Below are 17423 nucleotides of genomic sequence, written 5' to 3'. Positions count from 1 at the left end.
ATATCAGTTTATAATGATGTTTAGGACCAACTGATGCGTGGATATAAAGTTCTAAAATTATCTAAAATATAAATAATTGAGGATGCACCAGTCCATTCCCTGCATGGTTTTCTGATAAGATTCAACTTCAGATTCTTTCATTAGAAGAGAAAAAACCTTCCTTACAGTGAACGCATTTATCCTTTCCCAACCATGGAATACTGGAGGCTAAAACATATAAGGAACGGTTGCTGGAATTGGGTATGTCTAATCTAATGAAGAGAAGGACAAGGGGTGACATGATAGCAGTGTTTCAATGTCTCAGGGGCTGCCACAAAGAAGAGGGAGTCAAGCTATTCTCCAAAGCACCTGAAGGCAGGACAAGAAGCAACAGATGGAACTAACCAAAGAGAGAAGCAACCTAGAACTAAGGAGAAATTTTCTGACAGAACAATTAATCAGTGGAACAACCTGTCTCCAGAAGCTGTGAATGCTCCAACACTGAAAGTTTTTAAGAAGAGACTGATGACAATTTGTCTAAAATGGTATATAGGGTTTCCTGCCTGAGCAGGGGATTGGACTAGATGACCTCCAAGGTCCCTTCTAACATCATTATCATCATCATTTTGTTTATCATCATCATTTTGTACAGATGAGTGCATTCCTGGCACTCGACAATCTTTCCAAAGTAAAACTAAATTGTTTGTGTTCACCTGGGCATTAATCTCTTGTGTATGAGTTTAAGATTAAAAGATTTTGACTGCAGTAGTATTTTGTATTTTAATGAATCATAAATAAGAGCTGTAAATAGAATAAGAAATAAATCAACATTCATATTTAAAGAAATCAGAAATTAAAATAAAAATGCAGGGGATTCAATATATACAAGAGAAATAACACTTTGCAGCATATATAAATTCTCTTGCAATATATTGTACGTATAGCATTTCAACTTTAAAGAATCAATGGAATAGTTTTCATTCCATATTAGGTTAATCACTCTGCAGTTATCAGAAGTTTAGCACTTGTACGGTTCCTTTTAATGTTCTGATCTGTATGTTATTTTTTAGTATTTTAAAATATTTTGAAAACCATCTTGTATTCCGAAAGGAGTCTAATAAATTTTCGAATACATAAACTAACACAAGCAGTATGTTATTACTATGATGCCCACTCTAATAACAATTATTTTAATCTATAAATGGTTCAGTAATGAGCAGACAGTACAACTGAGATCTCCAGGATAATACACTTAAATTTTATTTTTTTTAGGTTCACATTATATGCCAGTTAAATTCATGTTATCCTAACAACTCTGAGATTAGGCTGAGAGAAAGTAATTGCCCAAAGGGCACTTAATGAGCTGAAAACACTATGTAACATCAGGGATAGGCTTACATTTCTTTCTCCAGAAAAAAATAAAGTAGCTTACTCGGGAACATCTTTGCGGTAAAACAAGTCTTGTTTCATTTCTCTTCATTCTGTTACTTTGATCTTTAATTCATACAGTTTTATGTTATTTTGTCTCAAATCAAGGATTCTCTCTAGTGCTCTCTTGTCAGGTTACCCTGAATAGTTATTGCAACACATGTTTAGCTATCCTTAGCCTGGGAAGATTTAGGGAGTTAGGAAAAATATAATTAATTTTACCTGTGAACTCTCCAAAAAATTTCTTGCACACAAGCCTCAAGAGGGGGCGGATATTTAATTTCAACTCTTCCTTGGTCAGATGAATTCCCAGTTCATCCAAAGTTCGAGGCAAGGTGGTATCTACATCTCCAACTACCTGTGCAAAATGGATGTAGAACAATAAATGAAAGATGAAAGCAGTGAAGATTATATTCATTGGAAGGAGTCACTATGTGATTTACATTGACAATATGAATATGACCCATACTTCCCTCTTCCTGTTTCTGTCACTTTATTTTCTAAGCCAAGGACCAATAAACTATTATAGACTGAAGGGCTTCTGTTGTTCCAGCAAACCTATTAATTTAAAGATGATAACTGATGAATGAAGTCCTCTAAGCTGTACTTGGTTACGCTACTTACTGTTTAGATAATTTCTTTTTAATTCATAAGTAAAGTCCAAGCAAGTAGACCCTGGACAAATTTTGAAAAATTGGTACTGAACCTCCCAGATTTCATGTAAAAGTTTTGTTTCTAAATTATGAAACATTATGGAAAAAACTATTACTTCCTAACTGGTCTAAAATGGTCTTAGAAAATGATTTACAATAAAAGATTAACAAAACAGTTATCAAAAGTAGAGTAAGGTACGAAATGGAAACCAGTAGCTTCTTCTTTGGCCCAAATTAAAGAATTTCTTCTGAAACTCTTTCATAGATGGCATTTTTTTTTAGAAAATAAACTATCATGTATCAATAAGAAAATCTTTTTATGTTCGAATAGCTGTAAAGAAAATGATACATATTTCAATGTGTGATAGTTTTTTTTGCATTTGTTCTGGGTTGTTCTTGGATATTTCAAAAGTTATGAATCAAATAATTAATGTGTATCTACAGTTTACTTTGCTGCATATATTTCTGGGCTCAATGCATATATTCTGTTTAAAAAAATCAGTGGTATTTTTTCTGACTGCAGACTGAATATCTATAACTAAACACTGGAAAGAAAAAAAATATATAACTGGAGCTCTTTCAGAACAATTGGCACACTGCCATAGAAGAGAAACTGCCTTTCTTACATTCTTTGCCTTCATGCTTGTCAAGCTTTCTTTAATATATGGTCTGATTTTACTTTTATGCTAATCAGGGGAATTGTGACTGATTTATGTCATAATGACCTGTTGTTTTTCTTTTTCACCTCCTTGCAGTGAAATTGGAGAGGAAAGGATTACAAGAGAATATATAGTCACACAATGGGAAATATACATAAGAAGCAATGCAGTTGCACTGGTAGTCCATGCACACACTCTGTTTTCAGCCAGAAAGTAGTCTCTGTCAATTCAACAAGTTGTCAAATCCAATTGTGGCTGCTACACCAGGACTGCCTATATATGTAAGTGTTTTTGTTTTTTTAATAAAACCAAGAAAAGCAGTTTTGTTTCTGAGAAGAGACAAAGTAAAGGGATAAAGTATCTAAAATAACTGAAGGAATGTAAACTTGTTTACACTCTAACTTATATACCAAAATCCTCTTCAGAGGGTCAGCTCTGGCTACCCTTCCTGCTAAAATGCAACATGTGGCTAATCAGGTGTAGGTTTTTTTACTATTAGTCTTCTGACACAGTAATGCCAGCCCAACTGAGGTATACCAGCATTATCTTCATTGTCTTGTCTGTGCTTGTAAAAGGCTTGTTATTTATCCCAGGCATTTTAATTCTGTAATATTTTTTTTAAAAAATGCTGTGGTTACCACATTTACTGTATTATTTTCAGGCATATTTAATATAATGTATGCTTTTGTCAACAATTTTAATGTATTTGAAAGTACCTTATATTTGAATGGTTTTATTTTGGCTATAAATTGCTTTAAAATAAAAATATATTAAAAGAAACAACCTGTCTTCTAATTTCCTCTTCTACCTAGATTGATGCATCCTCTCAAATTTGTTTGCTACATTGCAGGTTGTTTTTTCTGATGTTATAGAACAATTCCCCATCAGAACATTTAACTGCTTACTTTATTAAAAAGCTTTGTATATATATATATATCTTCTTGGAATGTTTTTATTCACTAGTTTATCCCTCACTATAGGAAGCAATATTAGTTTTAGAACTAAGGAAGAAAAACAACATTTTATTTTCTGAAGTTTATGCAAACAGGACAGATGTCAGATAAAGAATCCCAGAGCTAAAAGGGTTTTTGGATATAACCAGACAACTGCTGACAGATGGCTGTCATGTTGCTGCTTTAAATACATATATCAAAGTAAAGTATACAACTGCTTGAGGCAAATATCACAAATGTTTTATTCTTGGAAATGAAGGAGAAGTTTCTTTTCTGCTCCATCTTTCTTCTTGAAATGACATGACTGCCATATTGTAAAAATGGCGCATATTTCCAATATTCCCAAACAAAAACATGAATACATTTTCTAGAGTTAAGAACATACCTGGGCCAGTATTTTGTAAAGAGGCTCAAGAATAAATTCCACAAAGCTTCGCTGGGAACTACTTGTTGGCGCTTTTTTAGTAAATTTTCTCCTAGAATGTACAAAATTATACATAACTGAACATGCATGACAGTTAAAAATCCTATTTTGGTGTTGTACTAAGAGCCTTAGGAACATTCTAGCCATGTATCAAAGTAATTGGAAAACAAAAGTCAAAAATGCCCCCATTTTAATCTCCCAACCATACCGATCAGAGTAATAGTTACAATTTCATTTCCCCCCCTCATGCATTGTTCTTGAATATCAGATGACTGAAGTTGGAGATTAGATGCAAGGTGGAATAAAACCACAGCTATCAAAATCTCTCCTGGAATGATTTAGGTTCTGAATACCTGAGAAAGCAGTTTGATTTGCTTGTCAGGATAACCAGAAATGCATTTGTTCACATATATATACCTCAATAACTGTCTGGTTTGGCACAGTAACCAAACAGGACAGGTACAGACTTCAACGGATAGTTAGGACTGCAGAAAAAACAATTGCAATCAGCCTGCCTTCCAGTGCAAGAGTCAGAAAAAGGGCTGAGAAAAATATCTACATCCTGGACATAATCTATTTCAACTTCTTTCCTCAGGACACTACTATAGAGCACTGCATGCCAAAACAATTAGACATTTTCCCCCAATGCTATCACTCTGCTGAACACTTAATTCCCACAGCACTGTCTTATTTCTCATCTTTCCTACTATCTTCTCCTATTGGTTTCTTATAATTTATTGTTGTTTGTAACTTATGATTGATTGTAACTATGATTATGGCCTATGACATTACTTGCTGTTTATATGTACACTGTGAGCTTATGCACGGGAGACAAATTTCTTATATGTCTGATCACACTTGGCCAGTAAAGAATTCTATTCTATTCTATTCTGTTCTGTTCCAATTTCTATTTCTATTAATATATTCCATCCCAATTCTGCAGGGATGTGCATTTACAGAAGAGAAAATCCTTTGCTCCCCTCATAGACCGAGATATCCATTCACCCTACTTACTCACCATGTCAGCAAAAATACCACAAACTAACTCTGGCCAATTGTTTCTACCTTCTGGTGTTGTACCAATATGTTTAGGAACATTATAGCCATGTCTTAAAGTAACTGGAAAACAAAAACTCAACAATGCCTTCATTTTATTCTCCAATTCAATCTACTAGGAGAAATACACTCAGTTCTATCTACTAAGGAGTGTTGAACAACAGGGCCCAGAACAGAGCCTTTTTTTGCTATGGCACTCAGCCTCTGGAATATCATCCCCCCCACTCTGAGATCAGATGTCCCTGTCCCTAATGGCCTTCTGTAAAGCCTTGAATACTTGGTTCTGCATTCAAGCTTGGGGCCACAGGTGTGTAACAAAGCCCAGTTGTTGTTGTGTTGATCAATTTTTTAAAAAATTTTTGAGCTGCTATGTTTTATCTTTTTCTATATATGTTTTAATCATTTTTAATATTGTTTATTGGTCAATATATAAATCTAATAAAATAAATAGATAAATAAAAATAACTGCTCCTTACGTCTTGGTATTGAAATAGATATCTCCCCACAGTCGCTTAGCAAACTCCTGGTAATTGATGTCTCCTGTAATAAGCAAAAAGAAGTCGAATCTCATTTCAGTTCTAACAATCTGTACAACAGCCAATTTCTAGTAGTTTCTGTCTCTGTTCCACTCTAATGTAATGAGAAAATGAAGCAGAACTTAATGAGGAGCTGCAATGAAAATGGAACTGCTGTTGCCTAAGGAGGAAAACTCTGAAGATATCATAGAATTCAAATTCTTCTTATGACTACCTTGAAATTTCTCCCTCAATAAGCAATTAGGAAATTTACAAAAAGTTGCAAACCTTCATGATGGATGTAAACTCTGACCATATTTCATCCTTAATGAAGGAAGCAACCTGGAATTAAAAGTCTATGTGTTGTCTATATTTTAAAGCATCCCATTCCAATCTTTTTTACTAATGGCTCGTCTCTACCCATCACAATTTGAAATACTGTATTACTATCTGAAACTGAACATAGCAGACACGTATTACAACTCCAAATGTAAGGCTGCTTACTGATCAGATTTGGGAATCTATGAAAATTAGGTGTGTAGTTTGGTTGGCAAAAGAGACCAGTATACGAAGGTGCAGAATATCATAATGGCCCAAGAGCTTATATTTGTATATGTGCGTATCATATACATCAGAGGTCTCCAACCTTTTGTCGGTTGGTGGACTGGAGGAAAAGGGAGGGGGAAGCATTTTATATGTGTGCATGCACATGTGCACTGAGCCATGATCAGGCGTGCTCTGCAAAAGGGGCGGGGCTTGTGCCTGCGTGATACTTGCTAGCCCCTGCCCCACTCTTCATGGCGCAGTGCTGTTTTTGTGCCCGCAGCACGGCAGTGGCCATTTTTGTGCTTTGCAGCGCCGCGGCAGCCCGTTTTTGTGCCCTGTGGCATGGCAGCACCCCATTTTTGCACCCTGCAGCACTCCGATGGTGCCCATTTTTGCACCCTACAGCGTGGCGGCAGCCCGTTTTCACGCCCCAAAGCACAGAAGACAAACTCAGGATCCAAAAAGATCTTGACAAACTTGAACAATAGGCCCTATCCAACAAAATGAGTTTCAATGTGGAGAAAAGCAAAGTTTTACATTTAGGCAGGAAAAATCAAAGGTACAAGTACAGATTGGGTGAGACCTAGCTCAAAAACAATAACTGTGAGAGGGACCTTGGAGTCCTAGTGGATGATCACTTGACTCAGCCGCAACCAAAAAAGCTAATGCAATCCTGGGTTGTATAAACAGAGGCATAGAATCAAGATCACGCAAAGTATTAGTATCGCTTTATAAACCCCTACCTGGAATACCACACCTGGAATACTGCAGCCAATTTTGGTCACCATATAACAAAAAAGATGTTGAGAGTTTGGAAAAAAATAAAAAAAGAGCAACTAAGATGAGTAAAGGCCTGGAGACTAAAACATATAAAGAACGGCTGCGGGACTTGGGTTTGGCTAGCCTAAAGAAAAGAAGAAATAGGGGAGACATGATAGCAATATTCCAGTATTTAAGGGGCTGCCACAAAGAAGAGGGGGTCACGTTATTCACCAAACAGGGAAGGATGAGAAACAATAGTTGGAAACTGATCAAAGAGAGAAGCAACCTGGAACTAAGGAGAAACTTCCTGACAGTGAGGACAATCGACCAGTGGAATAGCTTACCCCCAGAACTTGTGGGTGCTCCATCACTGGAGATTTTTAAGACGAGACTGGACATTCACCTGTTTGAGACAATATAGGTTCTCCTGCTTGAGCAGGGGGCTGGACTAGAAGACCTCCAAGATCCCTTCCAGTTTTGCTTTATTCTATTCTGTTCTATTCTAATATAGTTTTTTTTCTTTCTTCTTTCATTTTCTTTATATGAGAAATGTAAAAATGTTTGGGATGATTAATATAAAGGACATTTATATTTATATTATACATATGGTTAATTATGGTTAAAAAGAACAATTTTTTTTGGAAATAAATGTATATTAGTTTAAGAGGGATATGTATTTTAAGTAGTATAGTATTTTCTTATTCTTTCTTTTTCTTCTTCTTTTTTATTTTTTAAGACATGATAAATGTAAAAGTGTTGGGATGGCTTATATAAAGAAAATAAACTTAAATATTTAAATGTAATCAACTTTGAGAAAATCTGAACTAGTAAGAATGTTTTGAACACTGTGGGGAAAACAAATTTAAATAAGAACTGTAAACAGGATTTATGACAAGGCAACCAAAATGACTAGATAGAAAAGAAGCATTATATGGATGTGATTATTATTTGTAGAAATGTTGGAAAAATCTTTATACCTAATTGTTACTTATCAAAATAATAAGAATTGTATTAATTCAAGGTTGGCAAAGAGAATATTATTGGAAAAAGAGAAAATCTAGCAAAATTACTATGTGGATTATAGATTATAGAAACTAACTGTTAGTGATTGTTTAATATAAACCCAGACAACATGCTGTTTACCAAATATTATGGCGATTATGTTAAAAAAAATCAATAAAATATATATTTAAAAAAGTTCTTATTCAATAATAGTTCTTTAGGTGTTCTCACATGGGATGCAAAGAATTAAGGGGAAAAAAGATAATAAAGAAAGGCACAGACATACAAAGGAAAATGCTTCAAAAGTCATTTGAAAAATTTGATATTCTATTATTTTGTAATCAACTGAACTTTAGTTTGAAAGATTTCCTAAATCTTTGCTCAGCAGCTTTTGCAACTTGTTTTTCATTTTAAAATATGGGCAGATGGACAGCTAGTTAAAATATTGTGAATAAAATAGCAAGACCTTGTAAATTTTAATAGAGATGAACTTCTGAGAACACACTGCTCACTAAGTGATGAACAGAATCTCAACACCAGTGGTTCTCAACCTGTGGGTTGGGACCCCATTTGGGGTCAAATGACCATTTCACGGGGGTCACCAAACAACGCAGTCCACCATTTTTTTCCTCTTTTCCTTAGCTGTGCTACTCCCTTTTATTCTATTGGCTTTTGAAAGCCAATAGAATAGACTCTCTTGAATAGAGTCTAATTCTATTGGCTTTCAAAAGCCAATAGGAATTGTCCAGGCTGTCTCTGCCCTGCTGAGCCCGCCAAAAGTCCCATTCTGCAAATGGTGCTGCACCAATTGAGTATTCCTCAATTTACGACCGGTTGAGTATTCCTTGACTTACGACCGGTTGGGAGTCGCAGCATTAAAAAGGTTGAGAACCACTGCTCAACACTATTTCTCAGGAAGCATCATAGTGAGGTATGTAGGCCATAGTCTTTAAAATCTACATGTGCTAAACTTTATGACAATGGAGGAACACACAAGGATTATTTATTTATTCAAATAAAGTTTCCCTTAGGAGTTATGATTGGAACAGCAAACAAACCAGATTCCTGTCTCTACTACCTTAAGCTATACAGCTCTATTATCAATAGAAGTCCTCTATTGTGGAGTTTGTTGAGTGTGATGCAAAATTTCCAACTGGTAAACCTAAATATATATAGACAATCCACACATTAACACTGAAAAAATAAAAATGTAACAAATACTTACTTGGATAAAGAACATCTGGATTTTGCAATTGGACTTTTGGATAAGAGGATATCTTAACATACTTTATGACAGATATTTTGTTCAACACTTACCATACATGTCAGCATATATCTTGGCAAAGGAACCCAATGTGAAACAAATGCTATACTGAGAGCTGGCAAAACAGACATTGCCCAAAAGAGGTGAAAGGATCAGGTTTTCATCTGTGGAATACATGCTGAAAACAAGAAAATATAAAATCAAACAACTTCATCAAGAGAAACAGTAAGATAAATATGAACCTACATTAAAGCTTTTGCCAAAAGTTTTTTGTTTTGAATTAATTAATATCAAGCTGCCAAGAAACAAATTTTAATCAATGAAACTGAGATGTAAAAACAATGTTTACAGCAATAAGAAGTAAAATAATATGAGCGTAAAATGAATTACATTCTAGGTATAATTTTAAAATCATATATTATTTTTTTAAAATAACATATTATAAAATAGAACCTTCCCAAATTCAACATTTAAAAAGTTTGATGTTTAAGGACGCTTGATGTTCTGAATTGATAACTGTATTAAATGTTGAGGCAGCAGGATTCAAGCATTATCTATTACAAGCAGTCTCATTTCTGTACCTGATTAACCCATTGACTTCATCCACTATGTGCCGCAGCTTATAATAGGCATCAGTAGGTGGCAGCTTCAGTTCTAATATCAGCCGGTCAATCTTGTTAATACACACTGTCACTGCCAATCTTTCCTGCACTGCATGCTTGATTAACCGCTCAGTGTTGAGCATGACCTAAAGGGAGACATAATAGATAAGGGCATTAGGAAGGACTTGCAGAATAAAACAGTGAACCTTATCTGATAGAGGAGCAGCCTACATAACAAGTATGCTCAACAGTAAGCTTGCTTGTCTAATCTAAGTATCTATCAATCTAATATAAATATTAAAATAAAGCTGTTCATTGTAATAGACAATGACTTTTCACAACATACATCTCTATGCTACATAAAAGTCACCCAGTAAATAATGTAATTGTACTGCATTATATTTTATAGTACACTGACACCTAAGCCTATGCAAACAGAGGAAAAAGTCAGAAGGATGCCCTTACAAAAAAAAGCTATTTGTATCATATTTTCTATTTCTGCACTGGGCAATCTTTACGCTTGGATAAAACCTCATGTTTAACAGATTGAGCTATCAATTCAAATAACTCAATAGGAAGAGGAAGAAAGACACTTGGCTCTGTAATCTTCCCTTAAAGTTGTGAGAATAAAGATTTTAGAGGCTCAAATGCCTGATTACTTAAAAAAATCCATGTAAATTTTATTAACATAATTCAAATGGTTCAGACTTTCTTGGCTCAAGATACCCTTAACGTCTTAGTAATTTTTTCTTAGTGCCCTAGTTCAAAATTATGAACGACTATATTTCAAGCTGAAAGTTTACAATCCTGTGGCACTTTTGTGAGTTCATTGCAGTGCCCCAGTGCACCATGATAGTTTGGGAACTGTAAATATAACATGTTTCTTTTCCTGATCTAAGTAGATATTTGAAACAATAACTCTCCTTCTCCTTTTGTATAATCATTTAGGCTGGAAACATCCTTCTTTCAGAATTTGGAAAGAAATAGCTGTGCTGGTTATAATTTTTAACAAAAGAACTTCCTTTCTGTCTAGACAATCTATGTATAGCTAGTCCTCGACTTACAGCAGTTCATATAGAAAGTTACATCACTGAAAAAAGTGACCACTTTTCACATTTACAACCATTACAGCATTCCCATGGTCATGTGATCAAAATTCAGATGCTTGACGTCTGACTCATACTTAGGACAGTTGGTGTCCTGGGATCACCTTCTGAAAAGAAAGTAAATGAGGATGCCAGATTCACTTAACAAACATGTTGCTAACTTAACAATTGCAATGATCCACTTAACAACTGTGGCAAAAAGTCATAAAATGGAGCAAGACTCACTTAACAAATGTCTCACTTAGCAACAGAAATTTTGGGCTTAATTGAGATCGTAAGATAAGGACTACCTGTACTTGTTTATCTGCAATAGTGTGTCTTTTCCAATGGAAAAAATTGCAGCCTAAGAGAACACACATACTTACCCCCTCAGCTGCATCAATGAAAAGTACCACACCATCAGAAATGCGAAGGCCTGCTGTGACCTCATCAGAGAAGTTTACATGGCCTTTAAGAGTTAAAAAAACAAAAAAACACAATTAAAAAATGGGAAATCAGTACATTTTTTTTTTTGCTTAGGAAATGAGGTTAATTAGAACATGAGAAATCAGTCTATTGTGCTTCAAAGCTTTGAACATTAGAAGTCAAAGGCATTTTTTACATCCCACAGTGAAATAGAGAATACTGTTGACATCAAAATATTATAAAAGAGTGCTGATTTTCAATGTCCAGAAATTCATGGAAACAAGTTCCCCTGGATCAGTAAACCTTGAAAAGGATTTGGCTTGAACTTGTAGACAGAAATTTGTAGCTCTGTGGTAGAATACCTGCAGACTTCATATAAGTAAGATCTAAAGTACAACCTATAATATCCCTAAGTAGGCTTAGGAAAAAACACACATTTAAAATCTTGACAGATAGATATGTTAAATTATAGAGACCAATGGTCTCATTCAGTATTAATTGTACCTTCATGTGCTAATGAATAGGGCTACGTCTGTATGAAAAATTTGAAGATCTTCAAACTTTATCCAAGCACAATAACTCTCTGCCATTCATTAAAACTGAACTAGCCTTTAAAAATGCCACTATTTTAAGGAATCAATTCCTTAAAATCAATCCAAGTCTCAAAGTAGTAGCATCATTTTCTTTAGGCTGGTCCAGAAGCCTGAAAATTATGAGATAGTATGATCATGTGAAATCCAAACATTTGTATCAAATACATTTTAAAAGATGTTAAAATTTTAACATCTATATGAAACCACTAAGTGAAGTCATCCAATAGTCTGGTGAAGTATCAATTATGTTGATGGCACCCAATTTTATATTGCCAGCTCAGGCAGTATGGGAGACTGTCAATGTCCTGTCCCAGTGCTTGGAGTCTTGAAGGATCTGGATGGAACTATAGTTGAACTTTAATGAGATGGAGTTACCGTACTTTCCGGCGTATAAGACGACTTTCACAAGCTTTAAAATTGGCGCTGAAGATGGGGGTCGTCTTATACGCCGAGTCGTCTTATACGCCGGAAATAACGGTAGTTTCTGGCGTATAAGACGACTTTCTAGGCATGCGACTTGGTGCCAAAGACAGGGGTCGTCTTATACGCCGGGTCGCCTTATACGCCGGAATATACGGTACTGTTTATACAAAGGGGTTCTCTCTCAATACCAATGTATCTCTGGATGGATAGGCATTGCCTTAGAAATATCAGATCCATTGTAAGAGTGGCAGAATCTGGAGGCAGAGTCAAAAGAAGAATCAACCTAGAATCTCTTTATAGCCACAAATAGATTAAGCCTTGAATTCCATCGTCCCCTATCTTACATCAAGACAGTGTTAACATTAGTTGAGTAGATTCTTGTGCACAGATATGGCTAGTAATAAATTAATTTTATTTCAAAAGTTTAATTGGAGCTTCATATTTGGTCCTGATTTTTCATGCCTGATATTCATTATCTGGTAGTTCTCTTGGACTTATTGCTTATACTAGGAGAGCAGGTGGAGGCCATAGCTAAGGGGACCTTTCCCTGGCTTTGGGTAGTGCAACAATAGTGACCCATTTGGTGCGATAGGATTTAGCCATCACCATTTGATTGGATTACTGCAATATACATTACATGGGATTGCCCTTGGAAGAAAATTTGGAAACCACAACTGATCCAAAAGGCAGTGATCTGCATTCTTATTGATACCTGACACTGGCAATTTGTAACACAAATATTACAACTGATTATGTTTCTGAGTGTAAATTAATATGCTGAGATTGACCTATAAAGACCTTCAAGGCATACATTGGCTCCTGTATATCTACAGGACTGCCTTCTCCCAATTAAATTGGCCAGGCCTATCAGAGCTTGTAGGAAACAGTGAAGAATACCAACACCAGGCAACACTGCTTTTTTGTAGCAGCCCCATTGTTTTGGAATGGACTTTTACTAGAAATTAATCTCACCGTCTCTTTAATAATAATTTTAGGAAATGATTAAAAATCAAATTATTTCAGAAAGTATTTTCATAATCTTGCTAATTTAATTTCGAGTTACTTTTATAATAACAATGTACTCATTTATTTATTGTACTTTATGTGTTTTCTATGTAGATGTTTAAATTGCCATTTCACTGCATTCACTGTAGCCCACTAAGACTTGTCTGAATATGACTGATTTAAAGTATTTATTTATTTAATACAGAACTTCAAAAAATGCAGATATCAAGAACCGCAGGTCATTAAGTATAAGAAAATTGAGTTTTGTACCATATACAAATGTACCACCATTTTAAAAGATTTTCTTTTTAAATATAGTAGGGTAAAAACTTATTAGGCCAAATTTTTGCTGTTTTCTAGGTCTCTTGACGATTCAACTTACCAGGAGTATCCATGATATTGAAGAGAAAAGATTTCCCCTTGGTGTCTGGGAGGACAATGGTCACTGGTGTGCTTTTAATCCCAACACCCCTCTGAAATGAAAACAAGATCATGACAGGGATGGAAATAACTCTTTAATATGAAACCAAGGACCACAATTTAGTATAGTGGATAGGAAGAAATGACAAGAGAATCAGCAAAAATCTGATGTCTGGGACTATAACACTAAAACATAAAATTAAAGATATGTTGTATGGTATTTGAGAACATGAAAATCCTTGAGTCCCAAGGTAGATAACATTATGAGAACTTGGAACTTTTCTTCTAGATTTTGTATTATAGATAAGAATGGAAATAAAACTCCCAGAATTTCCTTATATTTATCCATTCTAGGTGAGATCAGATTCCCCTTTCCTAAGAAAAATCAAAATAAAAGTGAAGAAAAGAACAATCAAAATAATGTTGAATTACAACATCTGCCTTTCTGGAAAATCTAAAACAGAGGTCCCCAATCTTTTGGGCACCAGGGACCGGTTCCGTGGAGAAAGGTTTTTCCCCGGACCAGAAAGTGCATGGTTTTGTGTGCTGGCTGCATCCCACGGATGGGGCTTTGCTGGTTTGTGTGGCCCAGTTGCTGGCATGCTGCGGCCTGGTACCAGTCCATGGACCAGGGGTTGGGGACCCCTGATCTAAAGCATTTGGAATTTTTAAATTTAAGGAAAAAAGGAAAGCAAAAAATACAGAAATGTATAGATTTATACATGGAAGGGGGGGGGACGAAGATGTTTACTTGTAGAACTCATTGTCAGGAGGTTCTGTTGAGATAAATGGAACTTTCCTATGCAAATATTTGTATAAAAATATTAAATGTGGATTGGGATAGGGAACCTGTAGGATTCAAGATATTGCTGAAACAAAATTCCCACCAGTCTTAGTTTGCATAGCCATACTAGCTAGGATTACTGGGAATTATATTCCAGTAACAACTGAAGACCTACCTGTTCCCTGTTCCATAATTAGTTTTAAATTTAGAAACATTAACAGCAATAAGGGTTTTTATAAAGTTACAGAGATAACCTGATAGGTCACTACAAAAGAAATATTGAATAAAACTGACATTCTGCCTAAGACTCCAGAATTGAAGCAAAATCTATTGTTGTCTGGTTTTATACAGTATTTTAATACCTCAAGACATAATAGGAATATAATGAAACAGTTAATTCAGGACATTATGCAAGAGGAAAAGATGAGGGTGAAGATTCGTTGTCCGAGTTTGTGTGTTAGTTTATGAACGTTTCGTTACCAGGCTAGGTAACATCTTCAGCGGAGTTTAGGGGATCCCTAAAGTCTGCTGAAGATGTTATCTAGCCTAGTAATGAAACATTTGGAAACTAACACATAACCTCAGACAATGAACCTTCACCCTCATTTTACACTTGAGCTACAGACATTCACCAAGATGAAAAGAATCACAGATATAAAACTTTCAAAAGGTCGTAAGTCAATATGTATACCTAAATATACTTACCTCTTGCTCAGTGAATAGAATATCTGTATAGCAAAGCTGAAAAAATAAAATAGAAATAGCATCATTCAGACTGGATTAACTGAGGCAAAATATTTTCATCAGATATCTAAGTAACAATAAATATTGCTTTCTTTACTTCTGCTTTTCCAATCTGTCTTCAATAAGTTATATACGACAGGGGTCCCTAACCCCCGGTCTGTGGATTGGTACCTGGCCGTGGCATGCCAGCAACCAGTCCACACAAACAAGCAAAGCCCCATCTGTGGGATGCAGGCAACATACAAAACCCCATCCCCTCCAGTCTGCGGAAAAACCTCTCTCCATGTAACCGATCCCTGGTACCCAAAAGACTGGGAACCTTTGATATAAGAGGTCTCAGTCTTATGAAGCTGTGCTGTGTGAGAGAGAAGGGCCCAAAATGACCATCAAATTTCCATGGCTGAGGATAAACTTGAACCTGTGACTTCTGGTACAAAAATCCCAAGGCCTGGATTATAGTGGATTATGTAACTGGACAACTGATCACTTTTATATACTTTTTATATATAAAACATTTTATATGCTTTACCATATACCAATTTCCCATAAAAAATGAAACAGCATCATGGAACTTACATCCTGGTCGTATCGCTTCCTGATCTCAGGATGTGTCTGTTCGACCAGGCAATCCACAAAACAAGTCTAAAGGCATTAGAAAAGGAAAAAAGGAAAAGGAAAAAAGAAATAATGTGCTAACTAGTTAAAATACACTGTCCAAGAAATATAAAGATGTGATTAAATGGCTCTTTTTACAGTTAGAAACAAGATGACTCGATGTTCTGGGATAACAACTAAGCAGAATGGGAGCGGGGAGTGTTAAAAAAGTCAAGATATTATTGGGACTATCATTTTCAATTTTCTCTCTCTGTCTCTGTCTTTCTCACTCATTCACAGATACACACACACATATTCTGTGGATATTGTTTCATATATTTCAGAGGTATATTAAACATTAAAACCTATTAAAAGCTCTTCAGACTTTTCTATTAAGCATACTGTGTATGCCACTAATGTTAAAAGCTTTTCTCAAACCCCATAATTGTAAGAGTTGGAAGGAAGTATTTAGACCAGTGGTTCTCAACCTGTGGGTCGGGACCCCATTTGGGGTCAAATGACCATTTCACGGGGGTCGCCAAACCATGCTGTCCGCCATTTTTTCCCCTTTTCCCTAGCTGTCCTATTCCCTCTTATTGGTGGCCACACCCACTTGGGGGTCACCACAACATGGGGAACTGTATTATGGGGTCACGGCATTAGAAAGGTTGAGAACCACTGATTTAGACCATCAAGTTCAACAATACAGGAAACCACTTTACAGTATCTTCGTTGGTCCATCTGTCTAATAAAAAGAAACTTTCCCTTTCTCTGTTTCTACTAAAAAAAAAGCTTTCATAATATTCAAAATGTTATGAAAAGCATTGTAAGCTTTTGCTAAATTATTTAAAAACACACAATTTATTTCAAATTAATTAAAAACCTGAGACATCAGATTTAACTCTATGATGAATAATAAAGCTTAGAATGATTTCACAGATTCTTTATTACTTTTATTAAATAAACTAGCCGACCCTGTGAGTGAACATTTTAACTGATGCTCACCTTGCCATGGTGTAGGTGTCCACAAAGTGTAACATTCCGGATCAATTCTGAGTTGTCCATCAGATCTGCAAGAAAACTAAGAGAAAAAGATCAAAGAGAGGAAAAAATTGTTAGTGATGATCACTGCCAAGGAAAATTTCCTTACAGATGCACTGATCTCCCACTTCATCCTTGTCAGAGATGGAAATCATTACAGCCTTATCAGTTTTTGAGAATCAATACTTTGCAGTTGTCTATTTAAATTAACCCCCCAATACTGGAGTGATAAGGATATATTTCCCCAAAATCTCTTTACAAAGTGGAAAAGTTTTTCTCATATTAAAATGTACACTAGGGCAAGATTATTGCCCTATTGAACTGAGATGGGAAGAGAGCAATATTTTCTATATTAATGTTAATTAAAGTTCGGTGAAATTTGTCTGTTTTTAATACTTTAACTTATAATTCATGTTGACAATATTCTGGATTTCCTCATTTCTCTTTCATATTACTGGCCTCCTG

General features: G+C 35.4%; 1 protein-coding gene across 1 annotated transcript in view; it reads right to left on the bottom strand.

The window, feature by feature from the left end:
• Positions 1-17423, bottom strand: part of EFTUD2 (elongation factor Tu GTP binding domain containing 2) — a 37378-nt gene that overhangs the window by 15595 nt on the left and 4360 nt on the right. Inside the window, exons 5-14 of the mRNA XM_039331447.1 lie at positions 16923-16998; positions 15900-15965; positions 15285-15320; positions 13758-13848; positions 11315-11397; positions 9823-9989; positions 9295-9419; positions 5629-5692; positions 4058-4148; positions 1630-1765 (exon numbers count right to left, since the gene is read on the bottom strand). Coding sequence (XP_039187381.1) covers positions 1630-1765; positions 4058-4148; positions 5629-5692; positions 9295-9419; positions 9823-9989; positions 11315-11397; positions 13758-13848; positions 15285-15320; positions 15900-15965; positions 16923-16998 — 935 coding nt within the window. The remainder of the gene's footprint in view (positions 1-1629; positions 1766-4057; positions 4149-5628; positions 5693-9294; positions 9420-9822; positions 9990-11314; positions 11398-13757; positions 13849-15284; positions 15321-15899; positions 15966-16922; positions 16999-17423) is intronic.

Source organism: Crotalus tigris, unplaced genomic scaffold, assembly GCF_016545835.1.
Source record: "Crotalus tigris isolate CLP2741 ecotype Arizona unplaced genomic scaffold, ASM1654583v1 scf7180000024437.13266115, whole genome shotgun sequence".
Taxonomy (NCBI): domain Eukaryota; kingdom Metazoa; phylum Chordata; class Lepidosauria; order Squamata; family Viperidae; genus Crotalus; species Crotalus tigris.
This window is presented reverse-complemented; position numbering and strand designations above follow the sequence as displayed.